Genomic DNA, 16,761 nt, shown 5'->3' with positions numbered 1-16,761 from the left:
ACACAGTAGTAGGTTGAATAAAAGTATCTATTACCTGTGAATGAAAGTATTAAATATTGAACCTGATCTGAGAGTGGAAAATGGTAGATAGAAATTGGTAAAAAAAAAAAAAGTGACTTTCACTCTTTCCTTATTTCACTTCAGTCATATGCAACCTCTGAGTCGTGCTGCTTTGAAAAGAAATTCTGGAAATTACTTTTCCCTTTAAATACTGCTGCCTTCTCCTTTAAAACTCTAGCATGCTTGTGTCTTTTTAAATAGAAACTGAGTTTATACAAGACTTAGAAAATTATAGAACAGAAATAAGATTCAAATACATCCAAGATAAGTCTCATTGCTCCTTTTATTTTAATAGCTGAAGAGACTAGAATTTCCAAACAGCTATACCAATCCATGAATATTTAGAAAGAAGCATGAACTCTTTCCTAATACATTGAGTAGCCATGTTTATTCTAATGCTCTTACATCTTCAGGCTTGAGCTTTCAGAGTAGATACTACCAGGTAAAAATATAGTTCTCAATCTAGGAACCCCAGATAGAGTTTGGAGAATCTCTTTTTCTTTATTATATATTTTTTAAAGCTACCAAAGTAACGCAAGACCATTGCTCCCCAGCCTTACTGACGGGAGGTATTTAGGTGGATCCAGCCTAGAAAAAGATGGGAGAGAGTCTGGGTATCAATCCCTTCTCGGCTTCCCCATTGGTCTGAATGCTTCTTAGTGGTAGAAATGGGTCAGAAAAGAGAGGGAACAACTCTGGAACTCTGAGCTTTGAATATTTACTGATCAGGTCCTATAGGACTGATTTTCTAAGAAGAAACTTAAAGGAATAGCAAAGTCCCCATAACTGGTGTCCCATAGCAGTGTTTTTCAATCTGTGGGTCAAAACTCATTAATGGGTCATAAAATCAATTTGAGGGGTCTTAACCAGCATAGTATTTTATTAATGAAATAGGACAGAAAGGAATGGAATAAAAAATACCAGAATGGATCACATTTTATTTCAATGGTCGTACATGTACTTTATTGGGTCATTATATCAATATAAATTGTGTTTCTTATGAAGGGTCATCTTCAGAAGAGCTTGGAAGTCACTTTCCTATAGCACTTTGTCTGTCCCCGTCTGGTTGCTGATCCATTTATGACAGCTCACATCTCATCCTCCTTACTAGCCTGCAAACTTCTTGAAGTGGGACTAATGTCCAAATTACTTTTCCTTGGCCACAGTGATTTCCTTAATACCATGTACATGGTGGGTGCTTAGTAAACCTGTTTGATATTTGCTTCTTATCTATTTTGCTTTCAAGTTCTACATATATACCTTTTTAAATTGTCAAGTACTATTTGTAATTGTTTTGTTCAGCTAATATCAATCTTTACATGTAGGCTGGGGTTCATATAAGCATTGCCTTTTAACCATCTTTTCCTTATTTTTGGAACTGTGGTCCTAACATAGAGGAACTGAGGCCCAAACATAGACTTCCAAACATAGAGGAAGTCACTGAAAATGGGTTCCGCTGAAGCTATTATGCAGATCTGAACTTCTGTTTTTCAAAGAGCTCTCTCAGCTGCTGCTCCGTCGTGGCTTCTTTCTGCTGCATAAGCTCGGCTGTTCCTTTGGTCACTCCCCAGGCATCTGGCTTTGACATAGAAGGGTTGAACGGCCTGCCTGAGGCTATCCGAAGATTCTCCCAGTATTCCTTCCTGGCCCTGGGGGAACAAAACACACAGCAGGAGACTTCTCCCTGAGCTTCCTCTCTAGGTCGCAGAGCTAAGACACCTCTGTAGAGCTGTCTTTGGGCTCTTGAGAGTGTGTCCATTGAAACACATTTATCTTTTTTTTCAGAATCTGTAGGTCTAAAGTTACTTTGAATTTCTTCTTTTTACATACACATAGGTTCCAAAGCTAAGAGTTTAGAATAGGGACATTTTCTATCCAAATTACCCTACCTCTCCATCCTCACTTTCTGGCACTCTACTTCCTGAGCCAGCTGAGCCCACATTTGCTGCTCTCCCCAGAGCCACTGTTGCTTCTGCACCTCTCACCCCGAGGAGCCCGCCTCTGCCTCCTTTCTATTTCCCTTGTCTCCTAGTTCAGGCCTCGCCATGTTTGGTATCTTCCAGCAGAGATTTCCTCACAGGTTTCCCTGTCTCGAGGCTACTACAACTTGCAAATCTAACTTTGTCTCGGACCACTTGAGACCCTCCAGGCTCCTCACTGCCTTGGGATGAGGTCGTCTCGACCTCGTGAGCATGAACAAAGGCCACCGCCTGTTCCTGACCTGTGTCTTTACCAAATTCGGAATCCAATATTCTCAAACGTCTAGTTTCTCAGCACCTTGTTCTCTTGCCACCCCTCAGTGCTTCCCTCTAGGCTGTTCTCCTGTCTGGCAACCTAATTCGTCCTTCAAAATTCACCTCTGGTGTTGGATCTATAAGAAATTCTTCACCAGCCTTCCCACCTTTCCCCCTGTGGACCATTAGTACAGACTCCACAGCACCTGTGCACATCTTCATCCTTAACCTACCATACCAGTTTGAACTTAGCTGTTTATTTCTCTGCCTACTAGACTTGTTACCTCCTTGGGGACAGGCCTGTGCATTGTCCAGCGTGTTCCCTTAGCAACCACAACGGTGTCTGACACAGTTGTGCACAACTAATGTTGGCTGAACAGAGGGAAACTACTCCCTCTGCTTGGGGTGCATCCTCCACCCCCTTCTTTATCCCGTGGACGCCTACTCAGCTTTGGGGTTGCAGCCCCAAAGTCCCTTCTTCTAAATTATCTATTAGGTAAAGATAGTTATTCTCTTCTCTTCATTGTTACTTTTTTATCCATGCCTCTACTCAAACAGTTAACTACAGTATAATACATCAGCTTTCTTCTACATTTTCCCCAGTAGACCATGAGATTCTCTTAGCCAGGGACCACAGCCTTTCATTTCTATATTCCTAGTGTCCTGCACATAGCCTGATGTGAAACTCTGTTGTTTATTGTTCCTCTTCCCCAATGGAATGTAAATTCTGTGGGTAAAGACATTTTTTATCTCCTTCACCACTGTCTTCCCAGCTTTAAGGTTTGTGCTTGGCACAGAACAGGCAATTAATATTTGTTGTACTTAAATCCTAACAACTGATTCATTGTTAGTGTCCACCACATGGACGGTGCCTTCCTAGAGTGTGAAATCACATTTCCTTGCAACTTACATTATTTATATTTTATATTCTTAAAGCTTTCCCCCAAAGTCACTCCATAAAACTACGTTATAAACATCTCTATGAGAGAATTTAAAGACGATAACTGATTCTTTACCATTACACAGCAAATAGGCTGCACTTTTTGTAATGACCTCATTTCAACATATTCATAATCTAAATGAGTTTGGTTTGGCAAATACAGTTTAAGGTTCTTACCTTGCTCTAATCCAGGGTTTGGTGTGCATGTCCAAACCGCTTCCCCAGCTGCCATGTTTTTCTGAAGCTGGTGGCAAAAATCCCCTTTCCGGGGCCAGCTCCTCTGCAATCGCCCTGATGTGGTAGGGCTCAAATCCACAGCACCCACCTATGTACCTGACCCCAAGGTTGTAGGCCTCTCTGGCATATTTTTGAATATCCCATCTGGTTGCAACTCTCGGCTCCAGTCCTGTAATAAATGATACTCTGCTTAAATTTAAAAAATATATTCAAAACAAACAGCTATAATAAATGTGTAATTTTCTTTTTTCTTTTTTTTTTTTTACAACTTTATTGGAGTATAATTGCTTTACAATGGTGTGCTAGTTTCTGCTTTATAACAAAGTGAATCAGTTATACATATACACATGTTCCCATATCTTTTCCCTCTTGTGTCTCCCTCCCTCCCACCCTCCCTATCCCACCCTTCTAGGTGGTCACAAAGCACCGAGCTGATCTCCCTGTGCTATGCGGCTGCTTTCCACTAGCTATCTATTTTACATTTGGTAGTGTATACATGTCCATGCCACTCTCTCACTTCGTCCCAGCTTACCCTTCCCACTTCCCGTATCCTCAAGTCCATTCGCTAGTAGGTCTGTGTCTTTATTCCCGTCTTACCCCTAGGTTCTTCATGACATTTTTTTTCTAAGGTTCCATATATATGTGTTAGCATACGGTATTTGTATTTCTCTTTCTGACTTACTTCACTCTGTATGTCAGACTCTAGGTCCATCCACCTCACTACAAATAACTCAATTTCATTTCTTTTTATGGCTGAGTAATATTCTATTGTATATATGTGCCACATCTTCTTTATCCATCCATCCGATGATGGACACTTAGGTTGCTTCCATGTCCTGGCTATTGTAAATAGAGCTGCAATGAATATTTTGGTACATGACTCTTTTTGAATTATGGTTTTCTCGGTATATGCCCAGTAGTGGGATTGCTGGGTCATATGATAGTTCTATTTGTAGTTTTTTAAGGAACCTCCATACTGCTCTCCATAGTGGCTGTACCAATTCACATTCCCACCAGCAGTGCAAGAGTGTTCCCTTTTCTCCACACCCTCTCCAGCATTTATTGTTTCTAGAGTTTTTGATGATAGCCATTCTGACTGATGTGAGATGATATCTCATTGTAGTTTTGATTTGCATTTCTCTAATGATTAATGGTGTTGAGCATTCTTTCATGTGTTTGTTGGCAATCTGTATATCTTCTTTGCAGAAATGTCTATTTAGTTCTTCTGCCCATTTTTGGATTGGGTTGTTTGTTTTTTTGTTATTGAGCTGCATGAGCTGCTTGTAAATTTTGGAGATTAATCCTTTGTCAGTTGCTTCATTTGCAAATATTTTCTCCCATTCTGAGGGTTGGCTTTTCGTCTTGTTTATGGTATCCTTTGCTGTGCAAAAGCTTTGAAGTTTAATTAGGTCCCATTTGTTTATTTTTGTTTTTATTTCCATTTCTCTAGGAGGTGGGTCAAAAAGAATCTTGCTGTGATTTATGTCATAGAGTGTTCTGCCTATGTTTTCCTCTAAGAGTTTGATAGTTTCTGGCTTTACATTTAGATATTTAATCCATTTTGAGCTTATTTTTGTGTATTGTGTTAGGGAGTGTTCTAATCTCATACTTTTACATGTACCTGTCCAGTTTTCCCAGCACCACTTATTGAAGAGGTTGTCCTTTCTCACTGTACATTCCTGCCTCCTTTATCAAAGATAAGGTGACCATATGTGCATGAGTTTATCTCTGGGTTTTCTATCCTGTTCCATTGATCTATATTTCTGTTTTTGTGCCAGTACCATATTGTCTTGATTACTGTAGCTTTGTAGTATAGTCTGAAGTCAGGGAGCCTGATTCCTCTAGCTCCGTTTTTCGTTTTCAAGATTTCTTTGGCTTTTCGGGGTCTTTTGTGTTTCCATACAAATTGTGAAATTTTTTGTTCCAGTTCTGTTAAAAATGCCAGTGGTAGTTTGATAAGGATTGCATTGAATCTGTAGATTGCTTTGGGTAGTAGAGTCATTTTCACAATGTTGATTCTTCCAATCCAAGAACATGGTATATCTCTCCATCTCTTTGTATCATCTTTAATTTCTTTCATCAGTGTCTTATAATTTTCTACATACAGGTCTTTTGTCTCCTTAGGTAGGTTTATTCCTAGATATTTTATCCTTTTTGTTGTAATGGTAAATGGGAGTGTTTTCTTAATTTCACTCTCAGATTTTTCATCATTAGTGTATAGGAATGCCAGAGATTTCTGTGCATTAATTTTGTATCCTGCTACTTTACCAAATTCATTGATTAGCTCTAGTAGTTTTCTGGTAGCATACTTAGGATTCTCTATGTATAGTATCATGTCATCTCCAAACAGTGAGAGCTTTACTTCTTCTTTTCTGATTTGGATTCCTTTTATTTCCTTTTCTTCTCTGATTGCTGTGGCTAAAACTTCCAAAACTATGTTGAATAAGAGTGGTGAGAGTGGGCAACCTTGTCTTGTTCCTGATCTTAGTGGAAATGGTTTCAGTTTTTCACCATTGAGGACGATGTTGGCTGTGTAAATGTGTAATTTTGAATAAATGAGTTAGATAAGTTGTCAATATTTAGTTCCTAACTCTTAAAAACTATTAGCTATTTTGCATTGACATATCCAATTTTAAATACCGTGACAGCCGGACTTCAAGATGATTCCCAATGATCTCTGCCCTCTGATGTTCTCACCCTTGTGTGTACCCTCCTGTATTATATCAGGTTGGTCTGTGAGACCAATAGAATATGGCAGAAGGGATGGTTTGTGACTTCTGAGGCTAGGTCATAAGAGACATTATGTTTTCTGCCTTGTTCTCTCCTGGAACGTTCAGCCCAGCTGCCATGTTGTGAGAACACTCAGATACCACAGTGGAAAGGCCCATGAGCCAAGGAGCTGAGGCCTCCAGGAAACAGACAGCAAAAAACTGACCCTGACTCCCAACAGCCAATGGAGAGAGCCTGCAAGTAGATCCCCCAGCTCCCATCAGGCCTTCAGATGACTATAACCCTTGCTAGAGTCTGGACTGCAATGTATTAAGAGACTCTGAGCTAAGCTGCTCCCAGATTCATCACCCACAGCAACTTGAGATATAATAAATATTTGTTGTTTAAAGCCACTAAATTTTGCAATAATTTGTTCTACAGCAATAAATACCACAAATGCCTTGCCGTTCTTCTTCCATGGTTCTTCTAGACTGATTATTTTCCAGGGTCCCTCTAGAATATGGGGTAAGGACCTTAGAATGAAATAGGAGGCTGACCAGGCTCTGGCCCTGCTCACCCGTGGCTTGATTCTCCAGGTAGACTCACCCCCACTTCCCACACATGCTTTATCCTTCTTCGCAAGTATTCCCCCCCTTCATCTGCTTGGTCTCCTCATTCAAATCTGTTACACAGTAACCTAATGATGATAACTTCCCTCTGACCCCCAAACTCAGATATTGCTAGAATATCTAAGCAACATTCAGAATAGGAGAAAAGTATCTTGGCGATAACCTGGTCTAAACTACTTATTTTTTCTGATGAGAAAATTTAGATCTGGGAGAACTAAGAAATTTTGCTAAGGTTCTGCAACTTAGCAACAGAGCTGGAACCAGAAACAGAATCTTCGCTGATCCTACCCAGGAGGGCATCCTTTTTGCCAACTCCAGGTATGACAAATTGGTTGTCTACCTAGGTGTTGACTCACCTTTGATTTCACATTTAAGTTCAGAGGTCTTTTTTGCTTGCCAGTCCTGTCTTTTCCTAATGTCTAATTTAAAAGTTTTTGGGTTGCAAGGAGAGAAGCGGGGGGCAAGATATGAGGAGATATGCAGCCATTACTTTACATGATAAAGCTCTATGGCTAGAGATTTCTTTGGAATTTGTCAAACATAAAGACCCTGAGATGATTTATAAAACATCTGTCTTACCGAAGGGGAATTCTGGCAGGTCGATAAATCCCTGTTTGCCGCAGTCGGGAGTGTGGTAGGCCAAGGGCTGACTCATCAGGTGGGCTTTCAGTCCCACGGCCTCCAAGCCTTCTTTCATGAGCTTCACTGTTTGTAAGCTAGTTGTGAGGTCAAAATGGCAGTTCACGCCAACGATGGAAGCTCCTGCAAGTGGGAAGAACATTTGAGCTTTAAGGATTCACCAGGTACCAGTGGGCCCAACTCTCCTTTCACTCAGGGAGCTTTTATTTGGAATGGTGAATTGGAAATATGGCACTGGGTCCCTGCAAACTTATCTTACCCTTGGGCAAGAATGATTAGTAACAGGCAGCAAGCGCTTTCTGCAAACAGTGCTTTGAAAAGTCAGATATAATTGAAGTGTAGCTTATGCACACTTGGCTGTCCATCTTTTTTTGAAAAAAAATAATCATTATTAGAGGTTTTTTTAACTTCAAATTTTATTAGTCATTAAAAAAATCATTTTTAGAGTGTCCTTTAACTTCAAATTTTAGTAGCCATTTTTTCAATCTTTGACATTATATTTGCAAAACATGATAATTTTTCATGACTCCCAGCTGCCCCACAGCACCTGTGGTTACCACTCATCTGAGGAATAAATCAATGTTTCCTTTTATCAGGCCAATTTAATAATATTATTAAGTTTCTTGGGCATAACAGCAGAGAGTAATTTAGGAAAAGGTTTTTCCAAAACTTTCATATACGTGAAATCATATAATATGTGTCCTTTCCTGACTGGCTTATTTCACTTAGTACAATGTTTTCAAGGCTCATCCCTGTTGAAGCATGTGTCAGAATTTCATTCCTTTTTATGGCTGAATGATATTCCACTGCATGTACGTACCATATTTTGCTTATCTATTCATTAGTTGGACACTTGGGTTGTCCTCCAAAAAGGACTTTTTTTGTTTGTTTGTTTGTTTTGCGGTTTGCGGGCCTCTCACTGTTGTGGCCTCTCCCATTGCGGAGCACAGGCTCCGGACGCACAGGCCTAGCGGCCATGGCTCACAGGCTTAGTTGCTCCGTGGCATGTGGGATCTTCCCGGACCGGGGCACAAACCCGTGTCTCCTGCATCAGCAGGCGGATTCTCAACCACTGCGCCACCAGGGAAGCCTCCCAAAAGGACTTTTTTGATTAACTCATGGCCTAAGATTTTGTAGCTGGGATATAGAGATGCCAAGAACAAGGAAAGGAAAAATTCATTCTGGCTGCAATGAGAGCGGCACCAACCCAGATTCCAGGAGCAGCAGAGCTGAGCTACACGCTGTGACCTCCAGTGTTCAGTGGCAGGTATCTTAGCGGTCCTCACTGGCCTGGGCCTGCAGTTTGCTCTTCATTTTTGTTCCAGTCTGGCCTCCCTCCCTGTCATTCCTTTGAATCAGTTTTTGTTAAGGGCACCGATGACCTCAATCTTGCCAAATCCAGTAGTCGCTTCTCTCTTCTCATCTTACTCAATGTCTCGGCAGCATTCAACCTTGTGGCACTCTCTCCTTCAGCGATACTCCCCTTCTCTTGGCTTCTGAGAACTTCCCCCACTCTCTCAGTGTTGCCCCTACCTCCCTGGCTGCTTTTGTTTTGAGTGTTATGTGCTGACCCTTCCTCAAGGCTAAAACTTTCAGTCCTGCAGTGTCCCAGGATCCCACTGAGCCATCTTCTCTTCTGCATCTACACTTCCTTTTCAGCCCCAGGCTCTCAATACCATCTATATCCAGACCTCTCCCAAGCTTCTCTCCCTAACCCTGACCTTTCCACTGGGTTCCAGACTGGTAAATTCAACAGCTTACTGAACAGGGTCACTTGGATCTTGACTACCTTTTTCTTTTTCTTCTTTTCTCTTTCTTTCTTTCTTTCCCTTTCTTTTCCTCCCTTCCTCCCTCTCTCCCTCCCTCTCTCCTTCCTTCTCTCCCTCCCTTCCTCCCTCCCTCCCTTCCTTCCTTCCTTCCTTCCTCCCTTCCTGGTGTCCTGGAGCCACAGTTTCTCTTTCCTTGCTAGATATCATTACATTAATGAAGTAATCATATTTTGGCTATTTATTGGATGTTTATTAGGTATAAAGTCCTTGTAAGGGGTTTTAGAGAAATATAAATAAAGCACACCAAAGATTTTATAATTTAGCACAGGGCTTCCCAAGGTTTGCTCTATGAAAACAAGGTTCTATGATCAATTAAATTGGGCAGTAGTTATTTACTGTAGTCCCTTCTTGGAGACTGCCAGTATACACGAACACGTCAAAGCCTCTGAGAAGTTCTGCAGTCAAGAGCCTGCTTAACTTGGCTTAACACAGCATTTTCTATCTGTGTGTAACTGCAGAACTCTATTAACAGTCTCACAGATTAGAAAATGTCATCTGAGGATACTCTAAATGTGCGACACAGCTGCTGAGAGGAGAGAGTGATTATTTGGAGTAGGGATGACTATGTAAGGGCACATGGAAGTTGAACTAACATTGGAAGATGGACTAGATTTGTGAGATGGATATTGACTAAGGACCTACCATGTGCTGAGTGCTGGGCACACGGTACTCAGTGCTGAGCCAAGCAGACATAGTCTCTGCCCTCTGGGATTTTACAATCAAGTGAGAGAGCCAGACATTCAAGACATAAACTAATGAGATAACTGGGGAGTTCTGTGAAGGATATAAACAGGGTACAGTGAGGTCAAGCACTGTGGCCACTCACTCTGAACAGACTGGCAGGGGAAGCAGTAGATGCAGGCGAAGAATCCCTGCCAATTAACAGTTGGGATGATAAGGGCCTCCTCTGATCTTTTTGAAATATATTAATTTGGTTTCTCCCCCCATTTTTAATATGTATAATAAAAAATTAGGATTCTACAATGTCATTCCTAAACCTAAATAATTGTTATTAGTGACAAGTATGAAGTGACTTTCATGAAATATTAGGAGTTAGATAAAGATGAGAAATTAAACAATTAGCCAATCAAAATCTCTGTTCCACAGAGTGAGTCAGACTCTTCCACGGACACTGTGTTATTCCTCAGTTGAAAATGAGGCAGCTTTGAAATCAGTCTGTGAATTTTCCCTAATTGAAATGAGACCCAATATTAGGAATGGAAATTATATAAAAAGATAAATTAGGTGCTCAATGTCTCATATCAAAGGATTTTAAAATTTATTATACCAATTACAAAAAGTAAAGCATACCAGTAATTTATGAGAATGGAAAAACTGGCAAAGAGGGCAACTGACTCAAAAGTTATTAATGTCTAAAGACCTCAACTTCAGATAATTTTAAATAAAACATAATTTTTCCTAATGTTCCTTTTGATTTACTAAAATTCTTCTCATTTCCAGGTGTTAAACCTTCAGCGTAGGTCTAATTGCCCATTTCAAAAGGCTGGTATGTGTGTGTATGTATTGTTTTTTAACATTTCTTTCTCTTTGGGACTCAATGATGTTATAGATATTCCTAAGAAAGTAAATTAATGGTTTTCCTGTAACAAAAGTAGTATATGGTGATTCATAGATGGACCTGCATTTGTATGTCATTTAAAAGACACACTAGGGGCTTCCCTGGTGGCTCAGTGGTTGAGAATCTGCCTGCCAATGCAGGGGACACAGGTTCAAGCCCTGGTCTGGGAAGATCCCACATGCCACGGAGCAACTGGGCCCATGAGCCACAGCTACTGAGCCTGTGCGTCTGGAGCCTGTGCTCCACAACAAGAGAGGCTGCGATAGTGTAGAGGCCCGAGCACCGCGATGAAGAGTGGCCCCCGCTCGCCGCAAGTAGAGAAAGGCCTTGCACAGAAACGAAGACCCAACACAGCCAAAAATAAATATAAAAATAAATTAATTAATTAAAAAAGAAAAGACACACTAATTGCAAACTGGTCAGAACGCATCATCACCTGCTTTAACCAGGCGCACTGCACACTCGCCAGGGGCCACACCATGCAAATCTCCCTCTGGGCCGATGCACATGGTCGCTGCCACTGGTTTCCCAGATGCTTTCAAGACTTCAACTGCCCATACAGCCTCTTCAACGTGTTCAAAATACTGAAATAAGTTAAAGTCAAGATACTTTTAATCTTGTTTCTTCCCAAATAATTTGAAAACTTATCCTACTGTGTATTAACTTAATTATCCCCAAATGGGTATTTTTCAGACTCTGAGTTGTGACCCATTAACATTTTTAAAACAGAATAGAATGGTGATTTCAGCGACTTACAGTCCAAAGGTTTGAAGAACAGTATGTTACATTAACTGAGTCACATTTAGTTGAAGCCCTAAATTGGAAAAACATTTCAAAACTAAATATTACACCTACTAGTCATGACTGGTACCTAACCCCACATGGTCCTCATGAGAGTTAAAGGCAGAGAAAATGTCCTAAGTGTACTCATCTCATCTTAGATCGTATCTGTTTACCTCTGCGATCAAAAAGTCCACGTTCTTCTTTATGAAGACCTCTAACTGTTGCTGGAAGACTTTTTTGACTTCAGTTTCTCTCTTGCAGCTAAGGTACGAAGGTGTCTGGCTTACGCCTCCTGCCACCAAGGCGTCTCCCTCATCAGCCACTTGCTGGGCAATATCACAAGCAGCTTCATTGACTTTCTGCCCCTAAAATGGATGAGTTTATGATACATCTACATTTTCATGTGAAATTGAAGCAAAATTGTTATTCAAATGTCCAAATCTCAGTTGTATGTTACAATAGTGATTTTATTCCAGAAAATGACAGTGATGGAATAGTTCAATGCTTTATGGAGTTGAGCAATTTGCAGTAACAACACTGCCAATAACAGTGATTTAAAAAAAAAAAAAAACCTCTAATGATGGTATTTAGGATATTACATTATACCAAAGATCTGTGAGAGGGTAAAAGTCTTTACATAAAAGGATCCAGTATCTTCCAATGCCTAAGCTACACTTAGAAGAATACCTAGCAAATAGTGGTGATGATGATAATGATTTGCTTTTATGATTAAGAAGAATAAAATTCAATTTAAATTACTATAGAATTCATGACTTTTTGTCATGATATATTTTCTCAACAGATACATGTATCACAAGTAAGGTCTTTTCTAATTATTTAGACAATATAAATTGATGCTCGTCCTCAAAAAACCCCAGTACTATAGATCACACAGACTCATGTAATTTTAGAATTCCTTTTTCACTTTAGAGATGAAGAAATTGCTGATTTGATGGGATAAGTAAATGGTTTGCCCAACATCACACAGTTGATTGTAGCTGAGCCGGGAAGATTCTAGGTTCACTGACTCCTGGCACATATGACCTTGTTCCTATACTGTGTCACATTAAAAAATTGTAAAGATGTAAGAGTTTCGGACTTCCCTGGTGGTTCAGTGGTTAAGAATCTGCCTGCCAATGCAGGGGACATAGGTTCGAGCCCTGGTCCGGGAAGATCCCACATACTGCGGAGCAACTAAGCCCGTGCGCCACAACTACTGAGCTTGCGAGTCACAACTACTGAAGTCCGTGCGCCAAGAGCCCGTGTTCCTCAACAAAGAGAAGCCACTGCAGTGAGAAGCCCGCGCACCGCAACCAAGAGTAGCCCATGCTCGCCGCCACTAGAGAAAGCCCGCGGGCAGCAACGAAGACCCAATGCAGACAAAAATAAAATAAATAAATAAAATTTATTTTTAAAAAAGATGTAAGAGTTTGTAAGGATACTCATTCAGCAACTTAGTCAAGAGACTGAGAGAATCATTAATAGTTAAATACTTCTTTGATCTGCTTCGTTAAATGCCTTTCTGTTAATTTGAGGGACGTTAGCTAAAACCTAAGAATATTATTCACATGTATCTCGTTTTTGTATTGTTTAAAACAAAACAACTCTAAAGAGGCTCAACACTTTTCTCTATGAGAGCTTTGGTAATAACATGCATGTCTACTGTGTCCTTCTAAGAGTGCCACGTATGGTGTTACTCACGGATATTTTCTCTGCAACATAGTTTCCCCTGTTCTCCAGCTTGTCTTCACTGGCGTAGAAGGTGAAGGTCTGCATGACATTCGATCCAGCTCTGAGGAATTCTCGATGAAGCTGGCGAACTGGGAGATTGAATGAGGGAAAGGTATTCATTGTTAACATTTTATTAGTCTGTGATGCTTTCAAAAGGCTCTCAGATAAACAAATATGAAAATACCTGTTTAAATTCCTGATTGCCTGGCATTTGCTCATCCTGGGAGCTAATGAAAGGTGGATCTGGCGTCTCTTGCCAGGAGGAAGAGATTATCTCTGCCATGGATGTAGGGTGAAGAGAAGAGAGAGGTCCCACAGAGGAGGAATCATCTCAGTGCTTTTGCCAGGCAGAGAAGATGGGGAAGGGCATTCCCTATAGAGGCAACAGCCTGAGCAAAGACAAGGAGGCAAGAAAAGTCTTGGCATGTGGGGGAGTGACAAGCAGTCTGAGTGGCCGGAGTTGAGGATATGCTGGAGAAGTGGTGGGAGATGCACTTGGAAAAGTGGGCTGTCAGAGTGTGAAACAGCCTAGCACGTCATCCCGAGGGGTCTAGGCGCCAGACCACAGGTATCAGTGTTTTCGTTTTGTTTTTAAAATTTATTTTATTTATGTATTTTTGGCTGCGTTGGGTCTTTGTTGCTGCACGCGGGCTTTCTCTAGATACGGCGAACAGGGGCTAGTCTTCGCTGCGGTGCACAGGCTTCTCACTTCAGTGGCTTCTCTTGTTGCAGAGCACAGGCTCTAGGCGCACAGGCTTCAGTAGTCATGGCATGTGGGCTCAGTAGTTATGGCTCACAGACTCTGGAGCACAGGCTCAGTAGTTGTGGCTCACGGCCTTAGTTGCTCCACAGCATGTGGGATCCTCCCAGATCAGGGATCAAACCCGTGTCCCCTGCATTGGCAGGCGGATTCTCAACCACTGCGCCACCAAGGAAGCCCAACTCAGTGTTTTTGAAAGACAATTCTGGTAGTAGAGTGGAATAAGTGTTGGAGAAATGTTCGCAATCTAGGTTCATGGGTGAATACCATGTGGCGAAGCTTTCATTGGCTGGAGGAAATATGGTGGGAGGTTTCTTTTCTTTTTTTTTTTCCATATAATCAAATGTATGCAATTTAAAGAGTTATCCTTTGTTCTAAAATAGTGGTCCTAAACCTTGGTTGCCCATTAGATATCCTGCAAGCTTTTCAAAAATTATGAATGTTAGTGTCAAATCCACATATATTCTAATTTAATTGGTTTGGGCTAAGGCACAAGCAATTTTTTTTAAAGTTTTCCCAACTGATTCTTATTTTCAGTTTTGCTGAGAATCACCATTCTAAGAGAGCAGGAGAATGTTTCTTTTATAAAATGATAGTGGGACTTAGTCGGTGTTTTGTTTTTGTCAGGAGAAATGACTGGACAGAGTAAGAAATCAACAGTCATATCTCGAACCTGAAAATTTATTTTGAAATTTCAGAGACCTATAAAATCTGCAGGTCTGGGAACAACTCCGTTTGACACTAGAAAGTTATTAGGACACTGGTGTTCTTAGCCCTTCAGAGGCTAAGACTGGAGATTAGTCTGGCATCTTTGCAACCCAGATGCCTAGTAGAGTGCCAAGAACATAGGAAGCTCAGTTTTTGTTTATAAGTGGACAAAAAGGTGAGGCCAAAAAAGCTTTTGAGTTTCAGAGAATGGATTTCTAAGCTTGAAGCCAAATCTCTTCTTTTAAACTCATGGAACCTTTCGTTCTCAGTGGAAACTTAAAAGCATGCCTAAATTAGGGAGTTTCAAAGTTGTTCTAATTAGCAGCAGAATCAACTGAAAAAACTTGTATACAGTCAATCAGATAAACACAGAGTGCTGAGGTTGGAGCAAGGGAGAAGGGACTACATACTTGGTATCTGGGACAGAATGGTTTATGAATAAGAAGTCCACCCAGTTGGCCCTTTGATGGATTTCCAGAGACTGTAAAAAAAAAAAAAAAAAAAAAACCAAGCAAAAACACTGGAATGGTGTGCAAATTGTTTACATGTATGTACATTGTATAGTGCTCAGAGGGTCTATAATCTTTTATCAGATTTTTTCAGAGGGCAGTGAATCAGAAAGGTGAAGACAACTTTTCACTCTTAACAGATTTGATTATTCCATCATGCTTCTTAAAAATGCCATGCTTCTCAAAGTGTGACCCTACTAGACTTGCTTGGGGACAATTAAATATTCAGATTCCTCAGACCCCTCCAGACCCAGGGAAACTGAATTCATCGTCAGATTCAAAGCTGATTCCACTGAGTGCAAGAACCACAACTTTTGGCATAAATTTTAGTAGGAGAGTTAGTCTGGTAATTTCTGAATATCCTTTCAATTTCTATTTTCTGCTTCCTCTCATCGTAAAACTATGAGTCTTCATCCTCTAACTAACAATAGGGTATGACTGGTTCCTATGACAATGATACAACTTATGCTAATTAATTATATTCATTTTATGGCTTTACACTCTTCATTATACTAGTTTTATTTTAGCATCACAGAAGCTAAATATTACCAACTTGTGTGTGTGTGTGTGTTTATATGTATAAACCATATGACCCAGACATATGTACAGAATATAGATATTACCTTGTACATTTACTTGAGAAATGCAAGTCTTTGAAATTCCACAGCAAACTCTAAAAGGTCAAATAAAAATTTGCAGTATTTCTTCAGTGGGATAATAAATTTGCAGTAAAATCATTTATTTGGCAGCAAAATGTCACCTGAACTAATGTGAGGATATTTATAACTGTATCCTATTTAGTGTGGGTAGTCATATATTTTGATGAAAAAAAAAGAGTATTAATATGTTTGATGGGGCATAGGGGAGCACTTTAGACCCTAATAAGAGCGTTATGCAATATGTAGCATATGTAATGTATTAACTTTCTAAAATTCCCACAAATTCTGGATTCTAAGAAGGATTTGGCCCCAAAAGGGCTTGTTTAAGGAATTGCAGACCTGTAGCATAACCTTCCCTTTCTCACTGCTTCCAGCACTAAAAGTCAAGTCCAGGCACCAGTCCTGCAAAAGTGTTTTGGGTGCCGTCCAGTCTACAGGGAACTTTTCAGGGTCTATATGAATTCTAGTTATTACCCAGACAAAATTAGAAAAGCACCTGCAAAAATAAATTTATTTGCATAAAGTAGCATGACAATGACCCCCGCTCTCATTTAAAGCATGAATGTTTTAAACACATTTCATCGCCCCCCCAACCCAGAAAAGGTTAAATACATCCAAAGTCGTATTAAATGGTTCTATGAAGATAAGTTACAAGCAGATTTGTCTTTTCTGATGCGTCCTGTAGTCCGCTGTGGTTGACAGAGTTTGAACTAGGTACTGGCAGAGTTGAATATAGGGGATTTCAGTCTGTAGCA

At 40.4% G+C, this 16,761-nt stretch overlaps 1 protein-coding gene across 2 annotated transcripts in view; it reads right to left on the bottom strand.

Annotated features, from left to right (window-relative positions):
• Nucleotides 1-324: 324 nt before the first annotated feature.
• LOC131754720 (betaine--homocysteine S-methyltransferase 1) overlaps nt 325-16,761 on the bottom strand; it is a 49,608-nt gene continuing 33,171 nt past the window's right edge. For both annotated transcript variants that reach the window (XM_067033352.1, XM_067033351.1), the window contains exons 3-8: nt 13,341-13,459; nt 11,813-12,004; nt 11,293-11,440; nt 7,389-7,571; nt 3,412-3,640; nt 325-1,709 (exon numbers count right to left, since the gene is read on the bottom strand). In XM_067033352.1, the coding sequence (XP_066889453.1) occupies nt 1,526-1,709; nt 3,412-3,640; nt 7,389-7,571; nt 11,293-11,440; nt 11,813-12,004; nt 13,341-13,415 (1,011 nt within the window). In that variant the 5' untranslated portion in view covers nt 13,416-13,459 and the 3' untranslated portion in view covers nt 325-1,525. The remainder of the gene's footprint in view (nt 1,710-3,411; nt 3,641-7,388; nt 7,572-11,292; nt 11,441-11,812; nt 12,005-13,340; nt 13,460-16,761) is intronic.

This window comes from Kogia breviceps, chromosome 4, assembly GCF_026419965.1.
Source record: "Kogia breviceps isolate mKogBre1 chromosome 4, mKogBre1 haplotype 1, whole genome shotgun sequence".
In the NCBI taxonomy this organism is placed as follows: Eukaryota; Metazoa; Chordata; class Mammalia; order Artiodactyla; family Physeteridae; genus Kogia; species Kogia breviceps.
This window is presented reverse-complemented; position numbering and strand designations above follow the sequence as displayed.